At 36.6% G+C, this 18,048-nt stretch overlaps 3 protein-coding genes across 8 annotated transcripts; all 3 read right to left on the reverse strand.

Annotated features, from left to right (window-relative positions):
* Nucleotides 1-78: 78 nt before the first annotated feature.
* On the reverse strand, nt 79-1,433 carry LOC111433963 (transcription termination factor MTEF1, chloroplastic-like). Its single transcript, XM_023071234.1, has one exon. The coding sequence runs from the start codon at nt 1,197-1,199 to the stop codon at nt 297-299; it is 903 nt and encodes a 300-aa protein (XP_022927002.1). The 5' UTR covers nt 1,200-1,433; the 3' UTR covers nt 79-296.
* A 492-nt stretch (nt 1,434-1,925) lies between these two features.
* On the reverse strand, nt 1,926-8,850 carry LOC111434137. 2 transcript variants are annotated; one of them, XM_023071456.1, is made up of 8 exons: nt 8,717-8,850; nt 7,964-8,213; nt 7,165-7,288; nt 6,609-6,952; nt 4,800-6,501; nt 4,224-4,465; nt 2,446-2,531; nt 1,926-2,373 (listed from the first exon to the last, which is right to left on the reverse strand). In XM_023071456.1, exons 1-7 carry the CDS (start codon nt 8,770-8,772, stop codon nt 2,460-2,462), a joined length of 2,790 nt encoding a protein of 929 aa, XP_022927224.1. In that variant the 5' UTR covers nt 8,773-8,850; the 3' UTR covers nt 1,926-2,373; nt 2,446-2,459. The 2 variants fall into 2 exon arrangements, with proteins under 2 accessions (XP_022927224.1, XP_022927223.1); XM_023071455.1 differs by having other exon boundaries at nt 1,926-2,531.
* A 2,206-nt stretch (nt 8,851-11,056) lies between these two features.
* LOC111434186 (CBL-interacting serine/threonine-protein kinase 23-like) lies at nt 11,057-17,374 on the reverse strand. Of its 5 annotated transcripts, none has more exons than XM_023071554.1 (16): nt 16,549-17,374; nt 15,550-15,612; nt 15,336-15,407; nt 15,115-15,222; nt 14,924-15,004; nt 14,674-14,727; nt 14,471-14,596; nt 13,490-13,579; nt 13,069-13,188; nt 12,871-12,996; nt 12,550-12,666; nt 12,297-12,353; nt 12,141-12,215; nt 11,770-11,845; nt 11,304-11,337; nt 11,057-11,186 (listed from the first exon to the last, which is right to left on the reverse strand). In XM_023071554.1, the coding sequence occupies exons 1-16, from the start codon at nt 16,750-16,752 to the stop codon at nt 11,162-11,164; spliced, it is 1,428 nt and encodes a 475-aa protein (XP_022927322.1). In that variant the 5' UTR covers nt 16,753-17,374; the 3' UTR covers nt 11,057-11,161. The 5 variants fall into 5 exon arrangements, with proteins under 5 accessions (XP_022927322.1, XP_022927323.1, XP_022927326.1 ...); XM_023071555.1 differs by having other exon boundaries at nt 11,304-11,330; nt 11,769-11,845; XM_023071558.1 differs by having other exon boundaries at nt 15,336-15,420; nt 16,549-16,566.
* Nucleotides 17,375-18,048: the final 674 nt, after the last annotated feature.

The raw sequence follows: 18,048 nt of genomic DNA on the forward strand, positions 1-18,048 counted from the left end.
ATGCTATGCTTAATCTTGCTTGAGCTATGATTAACTATAAACGTGAAAATGAGAACCATATCAGAAATACCCATATCATGATGAAACCCAGATGAGTTTAGTTAGATCAACAGTGAAAGTATGGAGGATTAGGAGTATGAAACCCAGATCAGGAAAACCCATATCATGATGAACTGCCACTGCTCATGAAGCTTTTATAAGTCATAGTGATTTACAGAGTAAAACATAATGGGGCAAGAACAGAAAAGATCAGCCTCCCTTTCTAAGCCACAAAGAAGAGAAAGAAAGAGAGAGATTCAACCACCCTCTTCTCTTAACAACTCTTTAAACTCATCATCAGTGGCCTTGAGCATAAGAGGCAAAGCCACGTTCTTTCCACTCTGCACTGTCTCCACATACCTTGGCTTTATCCTCTTCTCCAAGCTGAACCCAAAATACTGAGGGAAGTCCTTGAGCTCTTCCACTTTCCTCTGCATCTCCCCAGAGAAATACTCAAACTTAGGCTTTAAGTTATTTTCAATACTGAAAGTGAGCAGAGCCGGACACCTTAAAACCATCCCCACAGTTTCACTCCTCGAGAATCCCAAACTCTGCAAATACTTGAGTTTGGGAATCAAGGTCTTCTCCACACTTGAAACCAGCAAAGCAGAGTCCTGGTAAGCCAAGGCCTCCAAATCCTTAAACCCAAGTCTTTGTAGGTAAAACAAAGCTGGTTTCAGCTGGTCTTTGGCACTTGAAGCAAGCAATCTAGGGCACTTGTTAATGACCCTTCTGAAATTCTGATCTGGGATTTTAAGGTCTTCTGACAGGAAACTGAAAACTGGGATTAAGTCAGCTTTAACATCAGACGTGAGGATTTTGGGACACATTCCAAAGATCTTGGCGAAGTCCTTTTGGTGAATTCCTTTGGATTGGAGAAAGGATATCACAGAATGAATGGATTCAAGAGTTACAGAGTGGAGAGAAGGATTCTGGGAAAGAGCCTTTCCAGCATCCACACCCATGATTTCAAGGCAGAGGATTTTCTCTTTGATTTGGGAAGACAAAGTGGAATGAAGCGGCGTGTAGAGAGGATGCTTGTGGAAGAGGCTTTTGGGTTTGGCGGCCAAGAAAGTGTTTGGTTGCTGGGAATTTGAGGGAGAAGCAGAGAGTTCATGAGAGGAGAAGCAGAAAGACGAAGGAAAAGCAGCTGCAGGCATGGTGGAGGGACAGAGATGGCCTGCTACTGTCCAGAAGGGACATCGATTCAGTGTAAGTATATATTTTTATGGGAATTTTGTGGAAGATGATTGGCTGAGATTGGATTTCGAAGATTGTTTTCGTTTGGGTGAGGAATCGGCACAAAGGCCTCAAAAACTTTCTTGGTGGGTTTCATCACATTTTATCTCTGTTTTATCTCTGGGGCTGATACGATACCCATTCACATTCTTATCTCAATATCATTTAATGGCAAAAATTACACTTTTTAAAGCTCGGGCAGTACACCTAATTTAGCATGCTTATAATAATTTTCGAAATTGTAGATATAATGTTTATACTTTCGATAGAACTTTCCATAGAACTCTCCGTTCTAATTAAATCACTTCTATCCGTGCTAGTTCTTATATTGGTTCCCTCATCTGGGATCTCTGGGGAAGAGGATCAAGTTGTTCGCCCTTCTCCGATCCTTACTACCCAACCGGATAGCGGACAGATAATGCGTTCCAAGATCGAACCAATCGCCAAATTGCCTGAGGCCTACGCTTTTTTGAATCCAATTGAAAAGATCAACTAGTATTACTATAAATATATATGATAAATATATATGATAGTTGGTTTAGTGCTAGGTTTACTGCTTTAGAGAGTTCTTTTATTTCTTCCACACCATCAACAACAGAAGGAATTTAATGGTCATCTCCAGACCTTATCATTAACACTGATTGACAGAGCAGTGATAAATCTACTTCTAATACATATCTGTAAGCTACAACAGTTCCAGTATGTTTTCAAGACTACAATTATTTGAAATATAAATCCGTGATATCGACTCGGGATAATCACCTTCACGAAGACAGTGAAAAGCGTTTACAATTACAACAGACATAAACAGAGAGATGCTATAACTAAAAAAAACACTGCAAAACCAATCATTCTGCAACAAGAAACATAAAAAGTTATGAAGTTACTCGAGTGTTCTCCAAATGGAACACGAGCAAAACCAGCACTGGAAAAATTATAACTCGAGTCGGTTTTACTTGGCTCTGGAAAAAGAAATGAAGAAGGCTAAGTCAGAATCATGCCGCCCCGCATTGCCTGGTTTCCTTTCTCGCTTAAGCTCGAGACTGTGTTTCCTAAAACTAGATGTCCATTCATCAGCAACAAACTAGCAGAGTGCTGACAAGAAATATGATATTCAGCAGATATTTCTTATAGTTAAGAGATGACAGTATGTGAGTTTGTGAATACTTTCATTTCGGAGCTCATGTCTCAAGGTTTCCCTGGCTTCTGCTGGCTGAGTGTTGTCGCAGCAGTTTTTTACCACGATGATCGTCCTGCAAGAGCGCATTCGAATTGATGTAGAGGATACTATATTCAGTGATTTAACATTCAGATACTGTTCTATTTTTGTTCCAATTTCCTGCAAGGTACTAAGAAAGTTGAAGTAAAAGCAGTCAATGACGATAATAGAATCGAATCTAACCCTCGAGCAATACCCTTCACAAGGAGAGTTGATGACTCCTTGGACCATTACCTACTGCTTATCCCTCCTCCAATACCAGAGTTCTTGAGCGAATTGCTATACTAAATTCATAGACAACCCCAAGCCAAAGCAAAATAGAGAACAGGCTCTCAATTGAACAAGAGTGAATCAGAAACCATAGTTGTTGAAAAATTTAAGTGTATACCAAGATAGAGCTATAAAGAAAAAAATTAAGAGGCAACGATATGTCGTCTTCCTACTGCGAAGATTCTATTGTTCCTTTCAAGCTACAAGCTCGAAGCGGACAAAATAATATTATATCAAGTGAATTGAAACCATAGGACTTCTTTTTGTCTTTTAAGGAAACTTCTAGACGAGCAAGGTTATGAGGAAACTTCTATTTGTGATTCTATAATACAGCAACGTTTCTCAATGTATTACATTGTTCCTCCATTCTTTAATGCTACGTTCTAGATCATTTTTTGTGCTTCCTTCTTTTCCAATCTCTACCTCTTACTCCATATCAAAGGGTTCATGTCCTTTAGAAACTTTAGGGACCTAAAAAGATGATACTCTAAACCACAGATGTCATATTTAAAGGGCAGTTCCTCCATACCGTCTTTTCCGATTTTGCATTTTCAGCAAGCACATGCAGGTGGCTGAAGACATAGGTTACCACTGACTAGTTTATTATCAGTTCTATTCTTATATTTAGGCCACTTGTTACAGAGTTCTGGTTTAAATCGGGACCGTGAGTTTTCTTGTAGACATTTGGCGAGGAGAGTTCCTCTATCATCCTTCATCCTTCATTGGTTGAGGTAAGGTTGTTCCTTCGGGGACATCCGATAAAGGTTCGTTCGCAGGGCATATGGTTCACAGTTGTTATGTGGGCACTTTGGTTAAAAACATGAGTTTTCCTAAGATGTTAGAGATTTGTGCACTATGCCGCCCTCTAATGCTTTCTCCATTTGGCGGAGAAAAGAAATTTATCAGTTTCTCATTGTTGATGAAATGAGTGGTGTTGCTATCTTGTTCTTAATTTTGGTTTCCTAAGGTAAACTAGCTCTACCACCCATATGATGGAAAAGAGTTATTTTTCCGACAGGACTTGCATAAGAAGACACATAAACTTGACTCTTGAGCTTCTGGCACTTAAGATGTCCCTTTAAGCCCACATTCACAGGTTTGAAAGTCATCGACCCATATTACATTTGAGGTCGTGACAATATACGAGATTCAATGAGGTTTCTTTTCTTACCCCCAAAACAGAAGGTTTTTTTACCTTACCGAGTCGAGGTGATTTTCTCCCACAAAAGGCACGCACTGCACCCTTTTTAAACAGGGGACAAAATAAACTTTGCCAATAAGGTTATTGCACCATAGATTTCTACAATGATGATGACAACAACCGACAAAGTTAAGGAATGCAATCTTATGGTTATGCTATTGAGTGCCCTGCAGCCATAATTTTTAGCTTATATAGAATCAAGAATTCATGTATTGCTTCAATGAAAGACAAAATATGTATTAGAAGGAAACCAACCTTGTAAAGAGATGCTGCTGACTCAGATTGCAACGTCTGAACTCCTGTACGCTCGAGGGATTGCAGAGCATTGAGTGCATCTAACGTCAGCTTCCAGCCACTAAGAGCAACTGCGTCGGCATTGGAGCCACTACTCGTACTGCCAGCAGCAGCAACATTTCCATTTACCCAGGGGCAAAATTGATTGTGATGGACAATCGGATCAAACTCTATTTCATAACTGCTTTCCCCTTTTTGTGGCTCTGAAAAAGAAGGGTTCAACATCATAAACAGAAGAAAATAGGAATAAAATGTTTCATGAGGTCAAATCGCTACGTCAGAGATTTAAGAAACAACACATACACCTTTCAATCAGCCCATATCAAATGGTAGATTAAGTTATAAATCCAGATTCTCGCGTTAGTTTTCAAGATTCTATAGCCACAGTATCAGTAGACTATTCACAAGCTAAGTTATTTGAGGTAACGAGGACAATTGAAAACCGAAAGTAAAAGGACCGATGTTGAAGGAGGTAGTAGCTAGGTTTCTCGTTTACTACACCAGGTTCTAAAACTATGCTGAATTCTAAAACTATACCTGCATTTGGATCGTCGATCTTATTTTGTCCATGAGTTGGTCGTGTATCAGCATTGTGACTGCTATTCACTAGGATTGTTTTGCAACTCTGACTTGTCTTTCCACCACTTTCAACAGAATCATCTTTAGCAGAGCCATCGATTTTTGATCCACTATCAGCTCTTTCTACTGGCCGAGAAAACATCTCTTGGCTATCACCATGAGGGTCTTCCCTGATGATGTCCTCAGGCACAATCTCATCCATTAGTCCAGGATCAGGGGCAGACTCACCAGTTTGTCCCTGATTCTCGGCATCTTCTATTCTGGGTTCAACATCACCAACAACACTATCAGTCCTATGAACCGATGCATCAGCCCCATGAATTTCAGCCTCATGACTTGCACACATTCCAACACTTCCACCACTTATTCCAAAACTAAACACATCCCTTGCCTGAGTAGTGATGGTATCAGCATTGAATATTTCTTCACCGTTATTTGTACTACTCACACCCATTTCACCAGGAACTTCAGAAGCCGGTCGAAGAAAAACGCTCTGCTGAGCTTGATTGCTATGTATCAATTCTGAAGTTTCATTATTGTCTAAATTCCCATGTGTACTGGAAGAGGGGAAATGAACATCATCGACATCCCCAGGATAATTCTCAACACTTTCCATAGAGTCCTCACCATCATTATGACACAATGTGTCCATTGCAATGACAGATGATGCACGGGTCGAATCCCTAGCTGATTGAATTCCAGTACATTGATCACCTCCTTGCTGAAATGAATTAAATTTTTCCCCATCCATGCAAAGGTCTAAACCCATGGAATGACTTGGACCAGCACCTGCTGAATCTCTTTGATACGAACAAAAAGAGTCAAAAAATTCAGAATCGCGAGTACGTTTTGAAGGGCCAGCTGAATATTGTCTATCGTCTGTAACTTCATCACCGTCACGGTCTATAACAGTTCCTTCAACACTATCGGCTTGATGCATCCTTACTAGTGCCCTGTCATCTGAACTCCCATCTTTATCCAAACTGCGTTTGCGGGAGCTAGGACCTCGTGATTCATATGAAGCAGCACGATCACCAACCTCACTGCCTGATGGTTGCCCAATCATTAGATCCCTTCCCAAATCCCCGTTCAGAATATGTTCATTGGTTGTATTCTTTTCTGATTGAGAAACATTTAAGCCCCCTGCCATTGTCAGATTCAAATCAACATCCGTGTTCGGTAGTAAGCGTGCCTCATTTGTTGTTGCTACTTCATCACGATCTTCAATACGTTCTTTATCAGCATCATCGGCAGTCACCCATCCATTAATTCCACTAGCTGCACTTACTCCACGAGTCAGTCCCATTTTCTTACTTGAAGAAGGAATGTCAATGTTGTTAGGGGCAAAATGAGCCGGTCGAGAAATCGTTAGGAAGTCCAATATCCTAACTGTAGCACCACATATGCTACAATCTAGTATAGGTGATCTAAATTCACTTCTAGGGTCTTCAACCACCAATTTACCCTTTCCAGTGTCCTTTTTAACGGAAGTAGAGAGTGCTTTCTTGCTTCGAGATGCATCATGCGAAAGATGCAACTGAGCCTCAGTAGGACCAAAAGAACATCCATTTCGAGCTGATTGTGCAGAATGCTCTTCACAGTCTTGAACATCTAAGTGCCATCTTGGTTCCCATCCACAAAGGCTAATAATTTTCTGTGCCTGAAAAATGAAAAAACAAAAAATAATTAGATATGATAAAACATCAGCCGAAGAATAAATGGGATTTAAAATATTGACCAAAAAATATCATAAACAAATGAGCCTACTTGAGAATACAAATAGAATGCTCTATCTTGAGAGCTTTCAAGAAGTTCACGTGTACCCTCCAGTTTTACACCTACTTCACCCATGGTGAAATTCGGGGATTGTGCCAAAAAGCGATCAAGCTGTGCACTCCGACAAATACGCATTTGTTCAATTGCAGAAGCAGCTACAGAAGGCAAAGATTGAAACTGCAGAAGTCCATCACATCTATCCTTAAATCCTCCAACTAAAGCAGACTGGGGTGTTGGAGGGAACTGCACCAAACTTTCAGGGCAGCTATTTCCTCTCCAAGGACAAGAGACTTTGTGCCCAGAATCCAGCTGCTTTGTAAACTCAGCAAGTTGAACTTCAATAACACCCAAAAAGGAAAATCAAGGGTCATTATTATCAGCCATTCAGAATTCACGAGTTAATTAGTGAACTATCAAAAAAAAAAAAACCTCAGAATTCACGTGTTGATATACTTTTTCCTTTTATGTGTGTGTTTGTGTGAGTGGGAGGGTGCCTAATAGATAACCGTATATATTTTAGTAATGGCTCTCCATTAATGAATCTAACCTTCTGCAGATGTCCATGACTGTAGTAATTCAAAGCTCAAACTGTTACCACAAGATTCACATTCAATTTTATCAACATCGACGTTCATCCAACCTCTCTGTGCACATGCAAGTGAATTGACTACCTGCGAAAGTTCAAGAAAGAATAATATTCCTAAGCTTCAAAATGCATTGCCAGTCGAATATTTTTCATCGGTACTTTAAGTAGTTTAAGAGATAAAAATAACGTTGTAAGGAAAAAGAACTGAGATATAAAATCCCAAGTAGATTCCTAAGTTTCAATTAATTAATAAAACTATTCTTATTTTATAAAAAATGACAACCTAAACCATCACTTTACATCAGTTCCACCTATAAACCAACTGAATTTATCCAGTAGTTAGAGAATTTTTCTTCACTTAAATGAAGCTCAAGAGATCACCTATGTATAAATTAACAAGATAAAGAGATGACCAGGTTTGAACTAATTCATGGAATATAATTGGATACAAGGTCAACTTTTATGAATTGTTAATACTTCCAAGAATAAGGCAACAAAGAAAGACTAAAATCTGCTCAATAATCCTCCCAATAAACCCAAGAGAACAAACAGTTTCCTGTTTAAGCGAGAAGTAACAAAAATCCTAATGCTCTAACGAGCTAGTTCTAGAACTGAGGTTTCCATATCAAACACAATCAGCTCCAGTAAAACATATACTGCATGATTGAGCTTTATAATTGAGCTTTATGCAATGGGACCAAAGGTAGCCAAGTAAAACATATACTGCATGATTTATGTAAATAATCATAAAGATTATAACCTTAGGTTTTCCAAACCAATTTCCAGGCTTAAAGGTAGCCAAACGCCTTAGCAAATCCCCCCTTTCCCATGGTCTGCAAGAGTATCTCGACATGCCGAAAGCAGAACCACCAACACCAGTGCTCAAGGAAGGCTGAGGTGGTTGTGAACCAACACAAGATAAAGACGCAGCTTTTGAACCAAGTCCACGAATCGATCCATCAACACTTCCAATATTTGTTGGAACAGCAGGTGATGAAGCTCCAGCAGAACTGATAAGATTCAGAGACCAACAAGAACTAAGCAAAACAATGTGAGTTCAAATGATCAAACTGCATCTAACCCTTGGATTATTACCCACTCAGATAATAACATGTATACTCTTAGAGTTGGGTTGAATATTACCCTCGATATCATATACAGCTCCTAAAGCAAAATTTTATTCAACCCAAACATGTGATTTAAGCCCTCATTGAGCACAAAAATTCCTAGCCGTTGCTAATCATGTAACAAAAGAAACCCATAACCCTTTCGCACCCGCCTCACATTACGAGCATAAACACAGTAGATCTTCTTCCGCGCGACAAACACCTAACGAGGGAAGATTTTCAAACTTCACTTTCATTCTAAACAACGAATTAGGGTTGGCGTCCCAAGTTGAACAATTTCCCACCACAAAATCGCCCCAAAACAGCGGACAAGAAGAGAATTGTAAAACCCTAGGTTGACCAAATACCAGAGAGACTCGTAGAAGTAATGGAAGGCGGAGCGGTACCTGGCGGCCGGAGTTGGATCGACAGTTCCAGCTGAGCTGATTACCTCTTCCCTCATTCTCACGAATTGATTTTGCTCTGGAATTTTTCAGTAGCTGCGTTGAAAGAAAACAAACAGGTGCCTGAAAAATTGAAACTTTCCTCGAGTCTTTGTTGCTTTTATAGTTGAGACCGCTAACTGACATTTGTGCCATTAATTAATTAAAATTTAAATTTAAAAATATCACGAGGATTTTATCATATCATATGGATAAGGTCCAAAAATACTCAATTTTCTCTTTCATTTCAAAAATATTTTTATTTTTCAAAAAATTATAATATTAATTTTTTTTAAACTTTCTTTAAATTAAAAGCTCTCTCACAATCCAAATTTCTATTAATAGGTTATTGTGATATAATATAAATCTTAATTTTCATTAAAAAAAATTTAAAAAGGGTAATTTTGTAGAGTTTTAAATTTTCAAAATAATATTAAATTTTAAAATTAGATTGAAAATTCAAAATCTTCGTTGAGCTTTTAAAAATACTCGAAATAGTAGCTACTTAACTATTGATGTGTGAATCTGAAGACCAGGTATGCCTCAAGTTCGCTACCCATGTTGGTGGTCGAGTGGTTGTTTTGTTCTATACATTCACTTTAGAATTTTGTATGGTCTTATATCTATTACGCTCAATGGGATTGATTCTCTCTATTACAACGAGAAAACAATAATTAATAATGCAGTTGATACCTAGAATAGTAGGGTGCGTCCCTTTCTTGGTAATCGATACTTTAGAATAGTAGGGTGCGTCCCTTTCTTGGTAATTGATACTTTATCTCAATTTGGTCTGAGTAGATAGCTGGGAGACCTTTTTCTATTTGAGAGTCAATGGACCCAAGGCCATTCACTACATAAAATTATTCTTTTAAAAAATAAATATTTATAATTTAATGTTGGTCGTTACTTCAATGTTGCCTATAAGTTTACATCATACATCTAAACTTTCTAGTTTATGTTCAAAAGGTGTTTGTACTTTAAATAGTGTAACAAGTTTATAAACTTTCAATTTTGTGTCTACTCTTGAACGGTTAATTTTGTATTTAAAATCTTCTTAGCATAATTGAAATTTGTAAGAATGGGTTGTTCTTGTGATAAAAATGTATATTTCTATTAGAAACTTAAATTAAGTTTTAAAAAAGAAGTTATATAACATTTGTTCATAGGTTACCGTTCAATTCATAAAGGATATCTTGACGTATGGTCTCCGATGAATCGCTTTTGATCACAATAGTATAGATGGCAGTTCAAAACTTGTTTCATGAATTTTCAGACAATACACTAAAGCTCAATGACACAACAAGAAGAAAGGGAGGCCTTCATTTATCTCCACGACCAGAAAGAAAGTGTACATAGCTATGAGATCCCACATCGATTGGAGGAACAAAACATTTTTTATGTGAATATAATAGACACATTATAAAATCGATATGTAAGGAGACAAATCGAACAATATTTGCCAGTGGTACGTTTGAGCTATTACAGTAACGAAATCACCGAGCTTTCATTACTCATATCTCTAGATGTGGCACCGAGCAGCATGGTTTGAGAGACTCTCACAATACCTCCCCTACAAAAGGCTTTCTAACCCTAACTCTACTCGCTCTTTGTTCATAGAGATTCAACACACTAACATGGATCGCCATGTCTGAGAGGCTCTCGCATTACTTCCTTGGCATAGCATGGATCTCCATAACACAATCCAAAGATCTAAAAGTAGTCAAACGCATATTGAAATATATCAAAGGCACACTTGGTATGGTTTAATCTTAAACAAAAGGGGTTGACAGAATCTTTATGGTTTTTCTGATGTAGAGTGGGCAGGATGCCCCAACACTAGAAGAAGCACATCAGAATCATATATATTCCTAAGAGAGAATTGCATATCGTGGAGCTCACCAAAGCAAACCACAGTGGTGTCATGAGTTGAACTCACCTAGATTATGTTCTTACTAAGGGATGTCAAAATTCAACTGCTAAATCCTCCACAACTCCTATACACATGGTAAAGAATCCGTTCTTCCATACCATACACAGAAATTTTGTCGCTCGTGGCCACCTAATTACCAAATTTGTGTCATCCACAAATCATGTAGTTGTTATATTCACCAAAGCACTACCTAAGGCAAACTTCAAGGATCTAAGAAGCAATTTTGAGACTGATATTTACAAACTGTCAAGACAAAATGACAGTAAATCTCTCACAAATTAAACTTCTGATATAAGAAGGATTAGATGAAGAAAAACAGAGTGAAACTCTTTTACCATTGTTCAGATGTTTAGATATGGTATTAAGAATGAATAAAACACGGATACAATTATTATTCTGCAAAAACTTTATTCACGTATAGAAACAATATTTGATTATTTATGGATGGAACCACAATACAGAGTTCAAATATGCTGCTGTCAGTGAGCAGGGAGAACTTCTTGGCTAAATCAAATGACAGAAAAAACACCATATGAGTTTAAAATCAAGGTACATGACTGTATTATCCACTATCTCAAACTTCAACCCAATATCAAACAACTTCCAGAGAAACATAATTACCTCGGCTTCGAGACACTCGCACTCGCACTCGCACCTGCAGCAATAGAGAGAGATGTTTATTCTTTTGTATTCCTTTTCTTCGATCATAACCAAAACCATTAATGTTATAATCAAGCCACAACAGCAGGGTGCTGCCATTTGTATGCACAGACTCAAGATAGCCTCATACTACCAAGTGCAATTAAATGTCTCCTAATAGCTGCATGGTGAGGGAGTGGAGATTTGGTTTTGTATCCTTGTCTTTCGTTTTGTATTGGATGTGCATGTGTGCGTGTATGTCTATTGGACCCAGATCCTGGTTATCAACCGTTCACTAAAATATATAGTGAACAGTCGGTTCTAAAGATGTCGATTTAGAATGCATATCAAATCTGTATGAATTTACAATATCTGAAGAGACAAACCTAGAGGATTCAAAAAGAAAGCACGAAAGAATCAAACGGAAGTTTATGAGTGAATTACAAACCACTATCTCCTTCGTCTCCATCCTCTTCATGTTTCCAGACAATGTCTTTCAGCCCAGTTTTGAGGTTCTTATAAAACTGAAAACAATGGCATATCACATTTAAATATTAAAAAGAATCCCAAAGCAGTCAGCCAATTAAACGGGTTTCTTTCAACAGAGACTCTAAAATTGCTTATACTTCAGGGTTGCTGATAATTTTCATATCACTTGGGATATATAATTGCTTGATTCAATGCACATGGACTTCTGAAAACATGTGAAGGTCAAAATCACTGGATCGAACAGAATCAGGTTTATTAAGGAATCACATATACCTAAAGACAGATGTTTTAGTCTCTTAGGTACCAAGAGTTCATTAATGGTGATCCTACCTTGTGAAATTCTAATGTATCTCCTCCCGCCTTGCGGAGCTCAACCATGTACAGTGACGGAGCAACCTCATAAATCTGAAAATAATACCATCATAACTCAACTAATTGGCATACAATAGAAGCTTCTAAAATATAAAGAAGTAAAAAGAGAAGCACCTCTGTTGCAACTGATAAATGCCCTTTACGACCTGTTTTTTCACCTTGAAGTTTCATCTGCAAGGAATGCATCAGATTAAGACATACTCAGAAGACAGAATTTTGGAAGGAAATCAAATTTTAATGCATAAAAAATAATTATTAATGACTTTGATAAACTAAAGAGTCGAAATTGGTATCCATCATGTCCTCCACAACTTGCATTTCTTTTTCCAAATTTATCATCATCAACTTTATAAGGAAAAATATTTACCTTGTAGTTATTTTTCTTCACATCAAAACCCAAAGGTGCTGCAGTTTCCTCAATTTTAGAAAGGATCTCTTTCGCAGGTCGATTGGATGTGAACCTTGTTTCTCGTTTAACAAGCCCCTGGTACAACAATTTTCATCAACTCAGTTCAAATTCAAAAGTAATGTTTGTGAACAAATCATCACAAAAGAAGTTGGTAGGTATGGATAGCTCAACTATTAGATTGCAGTTTAACATTTTTTATAGCTAGAAGTAAAAACTATTTCATTGAAGAGATACAATGTGAAAGCTTTTTCAATATTGAAGTACTAGAGGGAAACACACCATTTGTTTCTCAAAAAGAGAACTGAGGTTGAGGCCTTGAGATTTAGAGATAAGCTCGAATGCATTCATCGTAAGAGGGGCTGCAGGTCTTTCCTCTTTCCTTTCCACTACGAGATTACCCGAAACCTGAATGTCAAGGGCAATATGAAGATCCTGCTTAAATGATGGCTTAGAAATACCCAATTGTACTTTGCTTACCCCTGTTTCATTGAAGATAGCATCCACATCATCCAGACTAATATCAGCTTGTTCAAAAGTGGGGGGCTTATAACCTTTTCTAAACCATTCATTTTCAATGACCTCTGGAATGGTAATTCTCTGTTGCAAAAGTCAAGCTGGTATATTAAACATTAAATAATGGGACACCCGTTCATTAGTCGATAATAAGCAGCTGTAATTTTTAGAAATACATAAACACATGAACTATAAAATTTTCTTACTGTATATTAATGATACATATTTTTTTTTAAACGCGCCTTTTCTATGTCAGTGTCGTAACTGTCTCAAAACCATATCTATGCTTCTTAAAAATTCTGTCAATAAACTAGCATGGTTTTGGAATCTCTGTACTTGAAGAGGAAAAACTCCAAACCAAATTGAGAAAGGGGTCAGAACTCACCGTAGCGGGATTGGGATCCAAAATTCTTTTGATTAATTTCTTTGCGTTTGTAGAGAACCATGGTGGACAAGTGAACTCAGCCTTGTGTATCTGATGATAGAATGAACGTGGAACTTAACAAAGAACCACTCAATGGCATACAATCAAGGAACTTGACGTATAGTCGGGGAACACTACAGAACTTGAAATCTTTTTCATCGTAGTTATCCAAAAAAGAACGTTACTCAAGAACAGAGAACCAGTCATACATACACGCGCATATACATAAACAAGTAGTTAAACAAATAAACATTGTAGTTGTCAAGGTAATTTTTTATCCCGGATTGATGCTTAATCAAGAATGGACAGTTACAGGTTTAAGAGAGTAAAAGAACAATTGTCAAGTTTGAAGGATTCTTATCCCTAGTCAGGAAATTTTCAATCATGATAACAGAAGGAAGTGTAAAGAGATAAAAAGAAGAAGGCAACATGATGATTTTACAGGAATATAACATGGTTCAATTAAATTTTAGCAGAAAACCCATCAGAGGTACTAATCTGGTTGTACCTATGCATAAAAATTAGACAATTCAAAGAGACAAAGGGTATATAACCATATACTTAACTCTCAATGGTTTTTTTATATTTACGGAAGGAACAAGCATATTTTAATTCATTAATCCATTTTCCCATCCTATTTTTTTAAAAAAGGCGCAGATCTATGTCAGCTAAGGGAAAACACCTGGAGTTTTGATTCTTCCAAGAAATGCCAATGCCTGAAAGCCTAATTTAATCAAATTATAATGGCTGACTAAGGACAAGACAGAGCGGTAAAAATAGTTTGGGCGAGTCCTAAAGTTACTTGAAAAAAACGTATTTATTTCCTTATTATTCAATACAAAATATGAAAACAAATAAGGTTTAAAACTTTGGTGAAAATAAGTTCTTTTTATCTTTTCTTTTTCATGTTGCCTGTGGGAGGTTCAGGAAAGGGAGACTTGCCTTCTTATACAACGCAACCAGGTTGGAATCTTCAAAAGGTAAATAACCAGCCATCAAAACAAAAAGAATTACACCACATGACCATAAGTCAGCCTTTGCCCCGTCATAGCCTTTATTATTGATCACCTAAAATACACATTTAAATGGATTAGTTGTGTGTAAACGAACAAATTTTACTCAAACCAACATTTAATAGAATATACCTCTGGAGCAACATAGTTTGGTGTTCCACAAGTTGTGTGCAGTAATCCATCTTCCTGAAATAGAGTATCGAAAATCAGTTACCAATATTTCGATCACAAAATTAACGAAAGATGGCCATTACAGAAATTGAGAAGTAAACATTTCACGTAGTTGAGCATTTTTTGAGTGCTAGGGATGTTTATTTTGGACTTCAAATAAGATCACAAAACTACAGTAACTATATAATAAATTAAATCTAGCCAAGCTCACCCGGACTTGCTGAGGTAGTGCACTCAAACCAAAATCTGAAACTTTAAGAACGCCATTAGCATCAAGCAGCAAATTCTCTGGCTGAGATTGTAAATCATATTAACATTTGAATCTAGTATCATCTAAAAAACTTTGCTTTCAATGTCTCGAGTCAGTTAAGAGGTTCTCATAAATATTTTAAAGAAATGCACCTTTAGATCTCTGTGAAAAACACCTCGGCTATGACAATAATCCACAGCATTAATAAGCTGCTGAAAATACTTTCTTGCTTCATCTTCCTTCATCCTGCCTCTGCTAACCTAATCCCAAAATAATAAACAAGAAATTAGGGTGAAGAAAAAAGAAGTGAAGCAACCACCCAAAGATTGTTCACATGCACGAAGGCAGAATACTGAAGCAATCACAATCTTACTATCTTATCAAATAGTTCCCCACCAGTGACAAACTCCAACACAATATATATTTTGGTCTTGCTAGCCATCACCTACACAAAAGATCTGCTAGATGTCATCTCAGATGCAAAATGTACATCAAATAACAGTCCGATAACATAGTAACCTTAAGGAAAGAGTACGTAAAAATGAGATCATTAAAATATAGTTTAAACAACAACACACGAGTCTAACCTCAAACATACGGATAACATTTGGATGCCTAATTAATTTCATTGTTGCTATCTCGCGTTTAATCTGCATAAAGCAACCAGAGGAATGAATAATAATAATAAATAATCATAAACTTAGTGTTACAAACTCATTCTAAATAAAATCTATAGACCTTCCAACGGTTAAAAGAAAGTACGTAAAGTAAAAGCTTAAGTTAGCATAAGTTGACAATACCGGTGGCACTGTAACAACTGCCCCCGAATTCAATCAGTTTCTAACAGCAAGATGTTTTTTTCTTTAAAATCAGTGAGTTGAGATCAACTAATGCGTGGAACTACTCAAGTTCTTTATTATTTACATTGGCTCTTATTAACCACCAGAAACAATCCTCGTGGTTACGAGGCTCAAAAGTTCTCATCTCACGTGATGCTTTTACGATGCTCAAAACCATGAGGGCCTCTTGGGGTTCTAACCAGAGAGCATACAATGCCAAAATCTCATAGTCTCTCCTCCAATTCTCTTGATATTAAGAATTAGAAATGAAGGAAAAAAAGGAGTTCCATCAAGTAAAATCACAAATTGGCAAATGGCTCCATCCCGTTGAAACAGATTCAGAATCAGTAGGTGATATGCCATGAAATTGCAATCAAATAACTTCTTTCTTGGAGTCGATTTGATCGTCCCAGCACACACGATGTTCTTACAAACTTCAGAAAGTTAAGCGTCTGCTAATATATATAAAGATTGGTGCCATAAATTCGATGTTAACAAACAGAAGTTCCAAGTCAAAATTCCAAACCATGTTCTTTCAAATTCTTTAAGATCCAAAAAGAGAAATAGTAAACAATTATCCCAACTGGTTACTTCGTCAGAAAGAGACAAAAGCACAAGTTGGCGTTCGAACTTTTGACCTCTTCTAACTTTCTCCTCAATTTTCTCAGCAACCAAACATTAGATTAGACAAACAATCAAGCCATATGCTTAAACAATTAAGGGGAAACAGGGAAATCTTGTAAATACCTGACTGATCATCTTGTGCTTAAGAACTTTCTCCTTGTCGAGAATTTTGATCGCCACGTTGTCATCGGTCTCCGTGTTCCGAGCAAACTTGACCTTGGCGAAGTTTCCTTCACCTAGGGTTCTACCCAACTCGTATTTTCCCACGCGGGTTCTACCACCATTGCTCGAACTCGAAGCCTTCAACCTCCCACCTCCGCCGTCCATTTCCGATGATCCTCTTCTCTCTCTGTATCTCTCTCTCTCTCTCTCTTTCTCTCTGTATCTCTCTCTGTCTCTCTAGATCCTTCCGATCAAGACCTCTTCTTCTTACAGGGTTGCCATATCTGAGACTTCATCATCCTCATATTTCCCTTTTCCTTCTTTAATAAGATTCTCTCTCTCCCCCCCAAAGTACAAGAATCAAAATCAGGCAAAAGCCGAGAAAGATTGGTGGAAGAAAACGAAAATCAATGATGGGGGAAAAGGAAAGAGATAATTGTACCCACCGTCAGATCAGAAAAACTACCCATTGAATTCGGGGAGAATCGATGGACCATATAAAATCAAACAAGGAAAATGACCGGATTCGCAGCAGGCAACAACCCAAGAATCAAAAAAGAAGATAAAACAACAAGAATCAAAGTGGGAATTTCATCAACAGTAATTCCTAAAACAAGAAACAACACCAAATTCAATAAGGAAAACGATTGAATTGAACCAGTAAATTCAAAAAACGGAATCGCCTTTGTGATGAACTCCAGAAAACTCTGTAATTTGTGACGAAAATTAATCTCATTGGGAACATGGAAGCCTGGAACAAGCTAGGTTTAGTAAGAAAAGTCAAATCCCCATTGTTCCACTCAAAATTATTTTAATATTTTTTTTATAAAAAAAAAATATTATAATTATTAAATACCATTAAAAAAAATTTGAAACATTATTAGGTTAAAATATTATAAATTATTTTTTAAATCTTACCATGTTAGATTTGAAAAAGATACTCATAAAAATATATTTATATTTATATATATAATGTCCTTGTTTATCCTTAAATAAATAAATAAATCATAATGGAAAAAAATAAACCAATAGAAATGAGACAGCTAGTAAATTAAAATTAATTGGATACAAATATTCAATATTATCTACTTTCATACATAAAACAAAATATTATTGTAATTTTCTTATATATATGTGTGATAGTTATCCAAAATACTTAAATTATTTTATTTATATTTTAATAATTAAATTTATATATTTTAAACATTCTTTTTGTCAAATTATTAAAAATATATTTATTAATTTATTTGAAACTATTTTATTAATAAGTGCAGTAAGATGTGAACGAGTTGTTATATTTTATTGTTTAAATTGATATTTAATAAATTAAAGCCCATGCCGACCAATCAAGCTTCATATTTTATTTTTTTAATTTAAATAAATTCGACCAACGTGACTGAATTATTCATATAATAATAATTCTTTAATTAAATTAGTAATTCGTATATGATAACCGAAATA

This window comes from Cucurbita moschata, unplaced genomic scaffold (assembly GCF_002738365.1).
Source record: "Cucurbita moschata cultivar Rifu unplaced genomic scaffold, Cmos_1.0 Cmo_Scf00044, whole genome shotgun sequence".
Taxonomy (NCBI): Eukaryota; Viridiplantae; Streptophyta; class Magnoliopsida; order Cucurbitales; family Cucurbitaceae; genus Cucurbita; species Cucurbita moschata.